This window comes from Pseudoliparis swirei, chromosome 19, assembly GCF_029220125.1.
Source record: "Pseudoliparis swirei isolate HS2019 ecotype Mariana Trench chromosome 19, NWPU_hadal_v1, whole genome shotgun sequence".
Taxonomy (NCBI): Eukaryota; Metazoa; Chordata; class Actinopteri; order Perciformes; family Liparidae; genus Pseudoliparis; species Pseudoliparis swirei.
The window spans coordinates 17,922,030-17,936,275 of NC_079406.1; the positions used below are offsets into that span (position 1 = coordinate 17,922,030).

Genomic DNA, 14,246 nt, shown 5'->3' on the forward strand with positions numbered 1-14,246 from the left:
TTGGTCTCATCCAAAAGAAGTTGTGTTGCTTTTTTTTCTGCGTGACATTCATGTTCTCAGTAAAAGTATTCCTGACAAAAGAAACAGCTCTAAAAAATATATTGTGCAAATGAATCGCAATAAAAAATAGCGTGTGTGTGTACAGGCCTGTAGACGTGCTTGTAGACAGATGTTGTTCCCGTTTGACAGAGCCCGGCTGTATCCGGTCGTTATGTCAAGCTAAGCTCATCTGCTGCTGCTCAGGCTACATATCCACCGAACAAACACAACACTGCTATCAATCTTCTCATCTTTCTTGTGACAAGAAAGCAAAATAGCATATCTTCCAAAATGTCTCACTATTCCTTTAATACAGATGTTTTGGCTCGTTAATTTTACAGTGTTGGAAAATAATTTGAGCAGACATCTTTTGTGAGGAAAAGCGAACGGAAAGAAAATAATAAAGAGAGACAGAGGCCACACACACACACACACACACACACACACACACACACACACACACACACACACACACACACACACACACACACAGGGACCTCTTGTGCTCGCTCTCTGTAGCAGACTGACAGGCAGGCAGTTTATGACATCTCTACACACATCAAGCTTACAAAGTTACACATTCACACCTCTCTGGCCTTTTGCCTGCTACCATCCATTTTCTTTCACAATGATTCCCCTCCCTATTTCTGAGGGAATATACCTTACACTTAATCTGTCAGCACTACACTGTTCACGCTGCAGGAACAACCCCAGCGGAAGATTTTATTACAGAAAATGAGGAGCCGTTTCGGTAGCCTAGGTGTTTCCTCTGTTGTGACATTTGCTCCGCGCACCACAGCGGTGGCATTGTGCGGAGAGCCTGACCTGTGTCCTGGTTGGGACATTCCTCAGCATTCCTGAAAGCACCGTCGCTGTGACTTAGAGCTCTGTTTCGGCACCTCTGAAGCTCACATAAAACCCCATGGGAGCATTGGTGCACGGCTCCCCAAATTCCGCATGTTCCCAGAGATTGTGAATGAGACGTTAAAGGCCTCTTGGAGATCAAGGTCAGGTGGAATAGGATGAGTTGGACGCTGCTGCCTACATGCCCCAACAGCTCTCTGCCATCCAGCTGCGATCTCTGAGCGTTCAGGAGTTGGTCTTCACTTTTATTTTCCGTTGCTTTTGGCACAGATGATAATAAGATGACAGCAATACCAGAAACAAGACTTTTCCTGCTTGGGTGTAGCTGTGGGCTACAATGAAAGAGCCAAATGATATGATTTTGAAAAACAAACACGATCCAAGTCAGAAAAAGAAATCCAATCAGCAGTCATGTTGATTTGCTGCATTGGATGATGAATACAATATTTATACCATCAAAAAGATAAACTTCAAACGTTGAACAATATGAAAAACATTATTATCTTACTTTTCTATAAAAGACTTCCATTTTCTTGCATATTTTTATTTGAAAGTTAACTGAAGTCCGGTCAAAGTTCTCCAATGTGCTAAAAACTCACCCAGAGATCGGCGCTCTGCTTCTGTGACCGGGCCGTTTGTTCTGAGATCCATTTTTAGTTTGCATTACTGATCCCTAGTGGACATTTTAGTTTCCTTCTTAATTCTCCATTTTGGTTTCAGTTGAACAAAGAGCAACCTACAGCGTTCAGGCTAAACTGTTCTCTCATTTCATTTGACCCTTCGAGTTATTGTCCAGGAGAAAAGATATGACAAATTGTAAGAATGAGGGAAATTGTTCCGAAGGGAAAATGCTATTTTACTTGTTCGATGGATGGAGGCTACACATGCTGGTTATTTGCTTCACTAACTGAAAGGGGTATTCTCATGGAGGTCTATGCTAAGCTAATAACTACAATGTATATGCTACTTAGCTGAGTTGCTTACCGTACGGATATTTATGTAGCTTACAAGTTATTTCCTGACACATTTCCTGTGAAAATACGGTATTAATGAGAATTTTAAGTTGTCATATCATTTTAAATGCATACATGCACTGGTGCAGAATATGAATAGATGCTTTGTATTTCATCTTTTTCATTTTTACTGATACGATCATCAGTAAAGCCACTCCTTTTTTTTCTTCTTGAAAATATGGCTTTATTGGAGTTTTTGTTTGCCAGCTGTCTAGCCTTGCTCAGACACATTGGAATCAAACTGTAACCAGCACCAAGTGGACAGATGCATCATGGAGCGACAGAATGATATACACCAGATGCAGAAAACTGTTGAGACCAGGTCACATGTCTCCAGCTCCAAGTCATTCAGAAGATCAAGCAGGTTTTTCAACCAGCGCTGCAGCAGCCATAGCATGTGCTGAAGCAGAGACGGCTCTATCGAGGCAGAGCTTCACTGGAGTGTGGCTGAAACCGCTTGGCCTAAAGCAGAGGCGGTAACCAGTCTATAAGATCTAGAAAAAGAGAAGGTTGCTGCAAAAGCCTGGCCTGAAGCAACAGTCAAAGAAGCAGCAGCTTAAATGGAAGAGGAATCTCTTGAAGATTTTTCGCAGATTAGCTCCAATCTCTCAGCAACTGCCTGTCACACTTTCACATGCAGAACACCTTCAGCTCACTGCAGTTCACAGCACCTGCTAAGGCAGGGAGAATTCTTCCATATTGGGCATTAGAGAAGAGACTATTCACTGTATCCCTCCCTTTGCCAATGTCTCCCACATCCAGCCTTAGAAACCTCACATTGGAAGTACAACAAATGACCTTCTTGGTCAAATACCTGGTCAGGGGAGAGATGGCGAGTTCTGGGCTGTTAAGAGTTGATTACCCTCCTTAAAACTACAAGACATGATGATATATGTCCAAGACATTACCAGAGGTCTCAATTGAACAGCCAGAGAGGAGCTTGAGCTACTGTCTTATTGGCTTGGCCCAAAGTCATCTTCTCAAGCTATGTGATCCATGCTACTTGCCCACTTTGGCGGTTCATTATCTTCAGAAGCCGGAGAAGATTTGAGTCATCTTCGATACAAGTGCCCAGTTTGAAGGCGTCTCGTTGAAACTTGAATGACTCTCCCCAGGGGACCAGGCCATAATATGCATGGTGTCATAGGGAACATGTTGCTTTTACCAAGGATGTTGAACAGATGTTTTACTGCCTTAGGGTCGGAGATGATCACCGCAATTACTCCAGGTTCCTGTGGTTCAAGGAGAATGACCTCGGCGAGTCACTTTATTGTCATAAAGAGACAAATAAGGACAGAAAATATATCAAATTATCATCGTATAGTGTTTAACACTTATTATCACGTGTGATGAATATAAAGTCCATCAACTGTGAGGCTGGTGTGTAATTGAACGTTCATATCAAGCTGGTAGCCAAACATTAACTCACTCCCCCCTCAGCAAACACGCTGCGTAGGCGGGGCGCCAGAACCGCGGAGCTCCAGAGAGAGTAAACACTTCTTTTCAGTGACTATTATTTGTGTCTCGGTGTCTGGACTCAGCAGGTTTCAGCAGAAGGATCCGGACACGCAGAGCAACTGAGCTTTATTTCAACAAGCAGTAAACGAGCGAGAAGACATTTCTTCCCCTTTGGGGAGCACGAGCGCGGAAAAGCTACCTGCCTGTCACCGGAGAGGATGAGGGGGAACCCGGGGAGTGATCCCGAGGGACTCTTCTGATGGGACTGTGATGTAAACACGAGCAATCGATCTCTAATCCGAAGGTAATGTGTTAGATTTTTTTATTTCATTGAGAATTGACAGAGGGCTCGCTTTCTGCTGCTCTGTATCTACTGGGATGCCGAACAGGACCAGTTTAGGACAGACCACCACTACTGCATGTGTAGGTTTTTCCATGAGCTAAAAGAGAGATTTCTACAGCCTCATGCACCCAAATATGAGTTGATTATTTGGGTTAAATATTCAAAAATAATAGGTAGAAATGAGGGCCAAAGATTGGACATGATGTCAGACAAGATTAGATCACATTGAGGCTACAGACTGTTACTACTTGGCTTCTGTTTCTCTGGATTATTTTCTTTCCATTCACTCTTCCTCACAAAAGATGTCTGCTAAAAAAAAATTCCAGCACTGTAAAATTAACTAAACAAAAATATCTATATTAAAGTAAGACATTTTTGGAAAATGTGCTATTTTGCTGACACTACTACTAAAAAAAATGCACCACATTCTCCAAGCACAAAGCAACACTCTCTAGTTATATGTTGTGCCTTTTGCACAAGGATGTCCTCTGGATGGTTGTCCGGTGGTTTCCTCCAGAATGACTCGCAAAACCTCCGGAATGCTTGTGGTTGTTTTTATTGGAGTTTGAAGATGTTGCTTTTAGATGAAACCATGTGTTTCAACACTGAAATTGGCTCTGAGAAAACAGTTATTCGATGCCTTTACATCCCAAAAAACTCACTTGGATTCTGTTTACGACAGCCAGGCTAACAGTGGTCTTGAACACATACAATTACAGTTTTATCTCACAGATTAAAACTTCTTCAACATCCAATGTACCACGTCAGATCCTCTGTAACTGGCGGCCACCAGTCAGTATCTGTCAAGTATCTGACAGTTCGACATAGAAGGACGTTTGTACTTTCCCTGCTTACAGAAGATCTTTTTTGTAACTCTGCCTCCATCGTAGTGTTAAAAGAAACTGCACATAGGTGTGTGGACTGGCCCCACCCTGCCCTTTGTTAGAAATAGTGCTCTGTTTTACCGCCATGCCTCGACTTGTTTTTCTCTCTCACTTTTCACACACCTGCTCTCTTCATGCTATGAGTGCCTCCGAGTCCACGGCCTTTGGAGGGGATCAAGTGTCTCCTCGTTGCTGCTAATCTGCCCTGGAAGGCCCACGTACATTGTGAAGACGTTAATGTTTGATGGAAAACAAGGTCTTACCTAACTTCAGTCTGCCATAATGCAGACCGTCTGCCTCGTGGATCATGTCGAGGAAACGCTGTCTTTTTCGATGATGTCTGAAGTAATCACACACTGCATTTCTTTTCCTTTTAGTGTTGACCACTACGCTTTGTCCTGGCTCCTCAGCTATGTCCGTGACCACTTTGCTTCCGCTCTAATTTAACTTTTCTTTTCTTCCTTTGGAATTCGCCTGTGATTTTTGTACCAAACGGACATTAAAATGCTTGTTTGTTTCCATCAGGTTCAAATCCTATTTTCCAGTTAATCTATATTACAGGAACAAGAGGGTCATTGTTGCCCCGTCACACCAGATGAAACTCGGGCGTGCGTTGCAACATTAGATTTTGCGAGCTGACCTCACAAATCACTGCTGTGCTCAACAATCAACTGTAAAAAGTCCAGATTTATGGGGATTAGAGGGCGTGTTGAGGAATGTTTCCCCAGTTGTAATCTTGACAAACATGTAGGAATTCATGCAATCTGAGATATATTTGTACGTTGTTTCTTTTGTGTCGTTGCAGTGTTTTCCGTCACCATGACTACGCCACGTGAGTGCTCCCTCTTGCTCGCTCACCTGCTCATGCTCCTCCAGCTCCTCCTGCCTCTCACCTTGTCTCTTCTTCACCCTCCTCACCCTCCGCCCGTCCACATCCCCACGCTCGTCCCTCACGCGCCGACGCCTCTCGTCCGCTCACGCTTCAGCGCTCGGACTCAGCTGGACCTCACCACTCACTGCAACTCCAGCTGCTTCCACAGAGAGCCGGAGGCCCGGAAGGAGCAGCTCATGGAGAAACTGGCGTTTGAGACGCTGTACGCCGACGGCTCCCGCACTCTCACCACTGTAGATGTGGAGGCCGATGAGGAGTTTAAAGGAGATCACTTCACTCCCCCTTTACCTGGGAGAGGACAGGGACTGAAGGCCAGGCACAGACGCGTGAGGCGGCAGATCTACGGAGCAGATGGACGCTTCAACATCCAAGGTGACAACTTCCTGTTGGATTACCCTTTCTCCACAGCCGTGCGGATCTCCACCGGCTGCACCGGTGTGCTTGTGTCTCAGAAGCACGTCCTCACAGCTGCCCACTGTGTGCATGACGGAAAGGATTATGTCAAGGGGGCGCGAAAGCTCAGGGTGGGATTCCTGAATCCTCCGATCATTAACGCCGGAATCACCTCTTCCAAGAAGCCTCTGGTCCGCTGGCTGAGGGTGAAACGTACCCGTGTGCCAAAGGGCTGGATCCAGGGCTCTCAGGAGGTCAGCATGGACTTTGACTACGCCCTGCTGGAGCTGCGTTGGCCTCACCGACGTCCCTTCATGCGCCTCTCTGTGGCGCCCTCCTCCGATGACCTGGCAGGGAATCGCATCCACTTCTCTGGCTTCGACAGCGACAGATCCGGGGAGCTGGTGTACAGATTTTGTCCAGTGGAAGAAGAGTCCAGCGACCTGATTTATCAGCACTGTGACGCTCGACCTGGAGCCAGCGGCTCTGGAGTGTACGGAAGAGTGTGGGACAATAGTCTAGAGCGCTGGGAAAGGAAGGTCATCGGCATTTTCTCTGGACACCAGTGGCTGGAAATAGACGGGGAGAACAGGGATTACAATGTAGCCGTGCGAATCACTCCTCTGAAGTTTGCTCAGATCTGTTACTGGGTGCACGGGAACCGACTCGACTGTGTCCAGGACTAAGAAGGGCCGTAGCAAAGCACAAAGTGTAAAATAAATACGGGGTGAAATGCCTTTTTTCTCTAAAGAAAGAAGAGTGAAACAAGATTGAATCAAATAAAAAAGAATACACTTCTCATCAGTAGAGCAGATAAAAACCTTAAGGATCCTTCATTGAGGTATTTCTCTCCTTTAACCTCTGGGCTTACAAGACAAATCTGCCTGTGAGATCATCAACACGGCATCTCTCCTTGTGCATTTGCCCAGTCAGTGTTTCCGCAGTAGCCTTTTAACTTAAGCCCCTTTTTATAAGAGGGAAAGAACACTTGTGCGTGTGCGTGCAGTGCGTCAGTAGCTCCAGATTATTTTCCTACTGTGGACGACAGCAGACTGTTGATGTTTTGTCTTCACATCTTTCCTGCTCGTTTTTCTGACTGAGGGAAATGGGTTAGCATGTGTTTGGCTCTGAAAGGATCATTTGGTTTAGCCACTTGATTTGCACACAATTCATAGATCTAAAAACGGTTCTTGGACACCACTGATGCACCTTGACCTTTCAGCAGGCATTATGCTCTTCTGTGTTAATTTTATTTCAATAAATGCTTAATATTGTATTAAAGAGATTTATAACAGTGTTCGTGTCTGTGGGCTTCACTTGTACATGTTCAATAGTGGTGTGATGCCCTCTTGTGGTCTGAACAAGTAACAAGGAAATGACAGGACGCACTACAGTTAAAATGGATCTAGAGGGTTTCATTAAGTAGATTCTAAGAAAATGAATCAGCATTTTTTTCTAAAATACATTTTTAAATCACTGATCCCAAGTTCTAATCTGTAAATATATTTCTTTGCCCAAACATTCAGGTTCCATGGACATACTTGGTTGCAGACCTACTTTAATTGGATGAGCAGATTCTTTATCATGTGTGCAGGAAGGCCAGAGAAGCAGCCTTAAAATGACTGAGTGCCATCCTCCACAACCACGAGGCCGTTATAGATAAACCAATGAATGAGTGACCAATTACTAAAACAGCAAGAGTTTGAAACAGGCCAACAGCTTTGTTTGTCATTTTTAGTAAAGTAAGAAAAGTGGAAAAAGCAGATCAAGTAAGTAGTTTAGTGCTTTTTATTAGAGATAAGGAGACGATACAAAACATCCACCATTCAATATTCAGTCTAAACTCTGACCGCTGCGTTCATATACACACACATCGCTCCCATCAGACCTTCATAACACCAACGATTTTAATTCAAGGACATCCTGGTTTTAACAAAAACAAAGGAAAGTTGTCTGTTAACTAAATGAAATGCCAGGTTATCTGACGGAGAACTGGAAATCAAAATAGGAAAATCATTCAAATTCGGGAATTTGCCCATTAAAAAAGAAAAAAAAACAGAAATGGAATAACAAAACAAAAAAAGAGAACTATATATATTTAGAAGGGTTTGATCAATCTTATGAATTAGTTCAACTATAGATAGTTTCAACTACACACTTACAAAACTTAACTAGAAGTTTGGCAAAAAATATATGTAGTTTAAGATTATTTTTTGGGAAACTAAGTTATTGTTTGTCCCTTTCTCTGCAATCATTCAAATTAAACTTGTAAAGAAATAACAAAATCCTTTCTTTAAAACATGAACAATATGTGTATTTAAGTTTTAACGTCATCCTTCCTCTGTTGTATCTTATGTTTTTCCTTTGTGTGTTTTGTTCATATTCTTTTTGTTGCGTGAAGTGGAATATGACAATCTGCATATGTGGAATTTCTTTTATTTATTTTTTCAAACTGTCACTTGACCCCAAACCCACCCACAATATCCCACCCCGAGAGTCCCGCAAATGGTGCAGGTTCCGCTTTTGCCCGTCTCCAAAGAACACTGGAATGAACAGCTAAACCCAACAGATGTGTCTGAAAGGCCTCGATCTTAGCCAGAGAAGAGGAGGGGGTATTTATATCGGGGATCCTTCCAGACTGATGACTGATGAGCCGCCAAGCCTTTCTGCCAGGGTATTCCGGTCTTTAAGGTCTTCCAAGCCATTCACCTGCCACTCGTGCTTAATACCTGAAATTTAAAAAAAAAAGGAAAATGTAAAAACATGTCCGAATTACAATGTTGTACAAGTGTTCAGAAAAATAAATGCATAGATCCTGGTAATATAAGTCAGATTGTCATAATATGGCACATTTCCTGAAAATATGTGTCTTGTGAAATCCACCTTTAGCTTCTTTGTGATTTGAGTTTACTTTAGAACTCAATGCATTGGACACGTCACCCCAGTCTGCAGTTGCTATTAACTTGTGTTACTAATGACTTTTCTTCTATTTGTTTTGCATACGTGTTATGTATTGTCAACATGATAGCAAATAAGAGCTTGCTCTCAATGAGCCATCGAGATTAAATAACATTTAAAGCATGAATGAATCAAAACCATTTGTACATGCTGCTATTTACCTTCAAATTTTCTCTTGATGGCATCTTTTGAGCTGGCATAGATCATCTTGCTCTTCAAGGGGGCGCTGTCTGGAGCCCTGTGGGTACGGGAGAAAAAGCGTTAACGCCAATTGTTGTTGTTATTATTGACTGTTATAAACCCTTTAATGTCCAGTAATGGCAGCAGCGATAACGGATCCCTTACCAGAAGATAAAGACCAAGTCCTCCTTCTTTGTTTCTTTGGTCTCATAGGTGGCGTCATACAGAGCGTAGCGACAGTCATTTGGGGGGAGCATATTCACAAAGTGCTGGTATGGGTCCTGGATGGTGGTTCCCAAGTCACCCAGAAGGATCTCTTTGCCTTCATCCAGAACAATGTTCTTGAGGTCCTTGCTCATACAGAACAGAATGGCCTTCTTTCTCTTCTTCTTCTCTTCCTCATTCGCCTGAGCCTTACGCACCTTCATGTCATTGAAGACTGCGATAACTTCATCTGTGACTTTCACACCGGAGGCCTGTGGAGAGAACAATCGGTGAATGCAAAATGTTTAAGTATTTACAGTTCAACATGACTGCTTCCCTTTTTGCAGCGGCCCCTCCCTTTTCATTGCTCAGACCTCAAATGGCTGCTTAAATCACATTGAATTTATTTAGGGTACTATTGTTATGTACAAAAACACTTTACATTCTTATTTATGTTTTAAACGTCGGGCCGAACAAACTAAGCAGTTTGAATATCTCAACGTGGTTGTGAATGACACATTGGCTAAACAGTAAATTAAAAATGTAAAAAAATGGACACTCATGGTCAATGGAAGTAATTGTTGGTTTCCTCCGTCACCATGAGCGTTTTGCCCGAATGTGGCAACGGAAGAAAGTGTGCTCAACGGGCCAGAAGTGACGGCTGCAGTCCAACACAGCCATCCTCAGACTGAAGCGAGGCCAGAGGGGGCGGTGTGCCACGCGCTCCTTACGAGGACCACTGATTAGAGGAAATGAAACGGCGTGGCTGTGACACGCCGTTGCTCAGAGTAGTCGGAGTCAAGTTGAGTCGTGCGTTCTGAAAGTTCTCAAAATTGTCAAAGTTGATACGAATTAAAACACTGATGAGTCAGTCAATTCAACCTTTTAATTTAATATGGATACAGTCACCCTTTAAGAAGAATGACCATAAATAAAATGTGTGGCCAGCGCTGCATGTCCAAAGTCCATCTTGAACATGAATACTGGAATAACAGGTGTGTCCAAGTTTCTGTGACCAGTATGTGTAAAAAGGCCATGTGTCTCTACCACGAAGAGGAGCATGTGGGTGAGGGTGTGGTCAGGAATCAAGCATTAAAGCAGAGCTCAGACTCAAACAATGGGGCTTTTGAAGAAACTAGTATAGTTACAAGTCACATTGCTGAGTCACCGCCCAGTCATAACTCAATTGAGTCTTCTGACTTCGGTTTAAGGCATTTAAAAAACAAACAGGAAAATGCAGTCTCAGGAGAAGAAAACGGCCGTCTGCCAGCAATGTGCCAATGGAAAAAGAGACAAAGAAAAGGAAATAATGGGGAAGGAAAGACGGAAAAGGGACAGGCAGGCTTTGTATGTTTGCTCAGGGCGTAAAAGACCTGCAACAGTGAATTTTAAAGTAATAATTAACTAGCAAACAACCACTCACCTCCCTAACGCCCATGCATCAATAAAATAGGAAAGCACCCTACTATAAATAAGGAAGATAAAAGAAAGAAAAAAGTCTGCTTCCAAACTATTTGCTGAGGTTTACAAATGTCCACACTCTTTGCATAAGAGTCCACACATGATAGTCCATGGGGATTTACAAGTCAAATTTTTCTGTACAAACAGCATCAAAACATTGTTTTCAATTTCTAATTCTTTCGATACCATTTATATTCTGTACATTTGTTGTTGTAGCAGCAAACTAACGTCACCATTGTGATCCCTAAACTTGAGCTTTATCTTAATCTGAGATACTTTTCTTTACAGAAGTCAAGGTTCAAGTGACTCAACATAAATGTAGTCACAGTGCAAGTCTTGAATCCCTTTACATAAAGAGTTAATATACAGGCCTTTTATTGGTCAATTTTTACTAGCAAACAGGCCTGCCGATTGTTTTATTTTTCGCATTGCAGTGATGCACACAAATGACGAATGTTTAATATGTATAAATTAAAGAGGTGTCCATCTATTATTACGTTTGAATTATAAAGTGGTTTAATGACGTGACGTGTGTATAAACGGCGGTACAAAGAAGATGCGCATTACCGACTACGAAAATCCAGCGGCCCGTTAGCTTCAGCTAGTGGATCCAAAGCGGGTCTTATATAATGTTGAAAATAAGGTCAAATATTAGCTACAGCACAATTAAATACATGGTAAACTGTTCAAACGACAAATGTCATGAAAATAGATCTCATTCCAATAACAGTTTCACAAAAAGAAAATGTCTTTGCACCAAATTTAGGGTGGGGCCATGAATGCAGCACACGCACGTGCTAAACACGGAAAAGCTTCACGCAAACCGACCGTCCGGTTGTCAATTAACACATTTAGTGTCAGAGCCATTCGACCGTAAACCGCCTCACGGTCGACGTGATTCGGTGTCACTACGGTTTCATGGAGACTCGAGCGGAAGCGCGCGGACAACCGGCGACTACACGGTGCGCGAGGCAGCTGCCGCGAGACAAAGAACAGGAACATCTCAGCTAGCTTGACCGTAACGTCGTGTCCGAGCTAACAGCAGCTAGCTCACAATACTGTCAGCGGGTTAGCTCCGGGGCGCCGCTGCACCTGTTGTGGAGGAGAAGCGTCGACGAGCCAAGGACACACGATGCAGGGGGAACGGTGGTCATGACGACTGTGTGCGCGTTAAGATAAAGACCCTTGTGAGAGTTGTCCGCGAGATGAACGAAATGGCGCCAGTTGTTTTCCGTTTTGTTTCCGTGTCTATTATCACAACCGTGATAATAAATAAATCGCGTTAATACTGCACGGGGAAGAATAATATTATAGGTCAGAACAAAATAAATATAACACGCGGATCGTCGCAGTGTGAACGCTTTGTTTGCCCGACCGTTGGGCCGACGGAGCCGTCGGCTGCCGAGCTACGGAGCTAGCAACGGCTCTTGCGATACACAACTAGCTGAAGCTAGCTACGTTTGACGGTTAAAAAAAAAAAACCCGGTTCCGTCCCGTATAAAATGAACACAAACCGACCGCAAACCTCCCCGGCTCTCGATATTAACTCGACATTAGTCAGCAGAAGTAGCAAGAGCATAAACTCGTGATGAAACCGACGTTAGACCTACCATGGCTGCTGCTCTGGAATGGTCGACGTCTGGGAGGAATTGAATGCGCTGTGATGATGAATCGTCGGTCTCGCTCACACAATATGAACGCGCCTGTAAGCGCGCCCCTGTCTCGACCCAGGTGCACGAGCGGGAGCGCTCGTACGTTACACAGACAAGGCTGTATTGGCTGCTTCGGGTTTACTCTTGATTTCAGTATTTAGACCCTTGTAATGGCACAAAGAGGGTCGCAGATATAATATAAATATAAATAAGCATCATCTCAATATTTGATATAGCTAAATTAAATGTTGAATACAAAATAAATTCCCTGTGACATTTTAACATTCTGACTAATGTTATCAAACATGATACCGATTGGCAACCATTTGAGGGTAACAGTTTTATACCTCTTTCCACTCGTATTTCACGCATTTTAATCTTTAAATATTATATTTCCCATTCAATTATAGTAATACTAATAATGTATTTATTTGGGCGGTCGCGGCTAGCACTGATGAACAAATCAAACGTACCAAACAGTTGGCGAAGAGCAATATGTAAATATGTGTTTGTGTGGAAGATAAATGCACCTATAATTCTGATATTATCATGTACATAACAAAATGACCTTATGTTGCTCAATACATGCATAACATTTAAAACACGTTGGTCAGACTACATATTTTAAGCCTTTAACGCAACTATAGACCGAACATGTTTATTTAATTTAATCGTAACCCTTTTTTCAATGAATGAAAGACAACCTGAGTACACGCGTCCCTAGGTGTATGAAACCATTATTGTGACTGTAACACGATATGTTCAGTATTCAAGGACGTGAAGTTGAGCTACTAATATAATTATTCAGTGGCGTGAGGAGATGAATAAGTAAAACTATTGTGCTTCTGCTGTTTTAACCGAAAGTCAGCAGCCAGCCAGGCGCAAAGCAGTTTTCCGGATGGGAGGAATTTATCCGCCATGCACCCTCCCTTTCTCTCTCTCTGTCGCTCTCTCTCTCTCCACCCTCCCCATCGTGCGGTTTTTGTTAGACTCACTTCCAAATATGGAAGTGAACGGTGAGCGGCGGCGGTCAGTGCACGCGCCTCGCTCACAGCGCGAGGAGGGTCGGGCCACGACGCTGATCACCATATAAGGAAACAAGGGACACAAAATTCGCCGTAGCAGATTGCTGTACACGGCATCGCGTTGAAGGGGAGAGCGCGCGAGAGAGCGCGAGAGCGAAAGACACAGAGGGTCAGTGTGAGGATGGGAGGCAGCAGCGGGGGGCGGGAGATGATCACACTCATTTTCCCGGAGAATAAAACTATATACACGCTATAATATCACAGCGCAGGTCGACTCATACCGAGGCAGGGCTGTTTTGTTGTGGGGCATGTGGGTTATGGCTTAACGGGGCGTTGGTTGTAAACACAAAGCCTGTAACATGTGACCCACATTCATTATGTTGCCAAATAAGAAACACTAGCTCAATAAAAGACACACCAACTAACTCGTGTTTTCTATAAATTCAGTAGCTTCTACATTCATAAAATAGTTCTCCACCATAGCTGATGGATTATAAAATGGTTTCATCTTATTTTCTTCAGATGTGTTTATGCTCCAGATAACATCCAGTAGTCTCACAAATCCTACTGTTCATATAATATATTAATGCTAATACATATTAGATTTGTCTTAATTACCATGACAAGGTACAAGTACAGCGAAAAATACATTCAGTTTCACCATCTCACCAGAAGCCCAATAAGCAGTAAAGTGCATAGTAATATAAATAATAAAAAGTATATTTAGACTAAATCGCAATTAGTAGCCTTTGTATGTGCTAAGATACAGTATGTGTAGCAGCAGCTATAGCCGCATGTTCATTGATTATATTAAATTACTGTTCATAGCTACATTTATTCAGACTAGTTTACAAATTATACTGTATGTGATTTAAATGGT

The 14,246-nt window shown here is 43.0% G+C and overlaps 2 protein-coding genes across 2 annotated transcripts; one reads left to right on the plus strand and one right to left on the minus strand.

Annotated features, from left to right (window-relative positions):
• The first annotated feature begins 3,405 nt into the window (after window positions 1-3,405).
• On the plus strand, window positions 3,406-7,183 carry LOC130209634 (serine protease 23). The gene is made up of 2 exons (XM_056439407.1): window positions 3,406-3,678; window positions 5,407-7,183. The coding sequence occupies exon 2, from the start codon at window positions 5,421-5,423 to the stop codon at window positions 6,570-6,572; it is 1,152 nt and encodes a 383-aa protein (XP_056295382.1). The 5' UTR covers window positions 3,406-3,678; window positions 5,407-5,420; the 3' UTR covers window positions 6,573-7,183.
• Window positions 7,184-7,656: 473 nt separating this feature from the next.
• Window positions 7,657-12,395, minus strand: cfl1 (cofilin 1). The gene is made up of 4 exons (XM_056439408.1): window positions 12,300-12,395; window positions 9,190-9,500; window positions 9,006-9,082; window positions 7,657-8,615 (listed from the first exon to the last, which is right to left on the minus strand). Exons 1-4 carry the CDS (start codon window positions 12,300-12,302, stop codon window positions 8,503-8,505), a joined length of 504 nt encoding a protein of 167 aa, XP_056295383.1. The 5' UTR covers window positions 12,303-12,395; the 3' UTR covers window positions 7,657-8,502.
• Window positions 12,396-14,246: the final 1,851 nt, after the last annotated feature.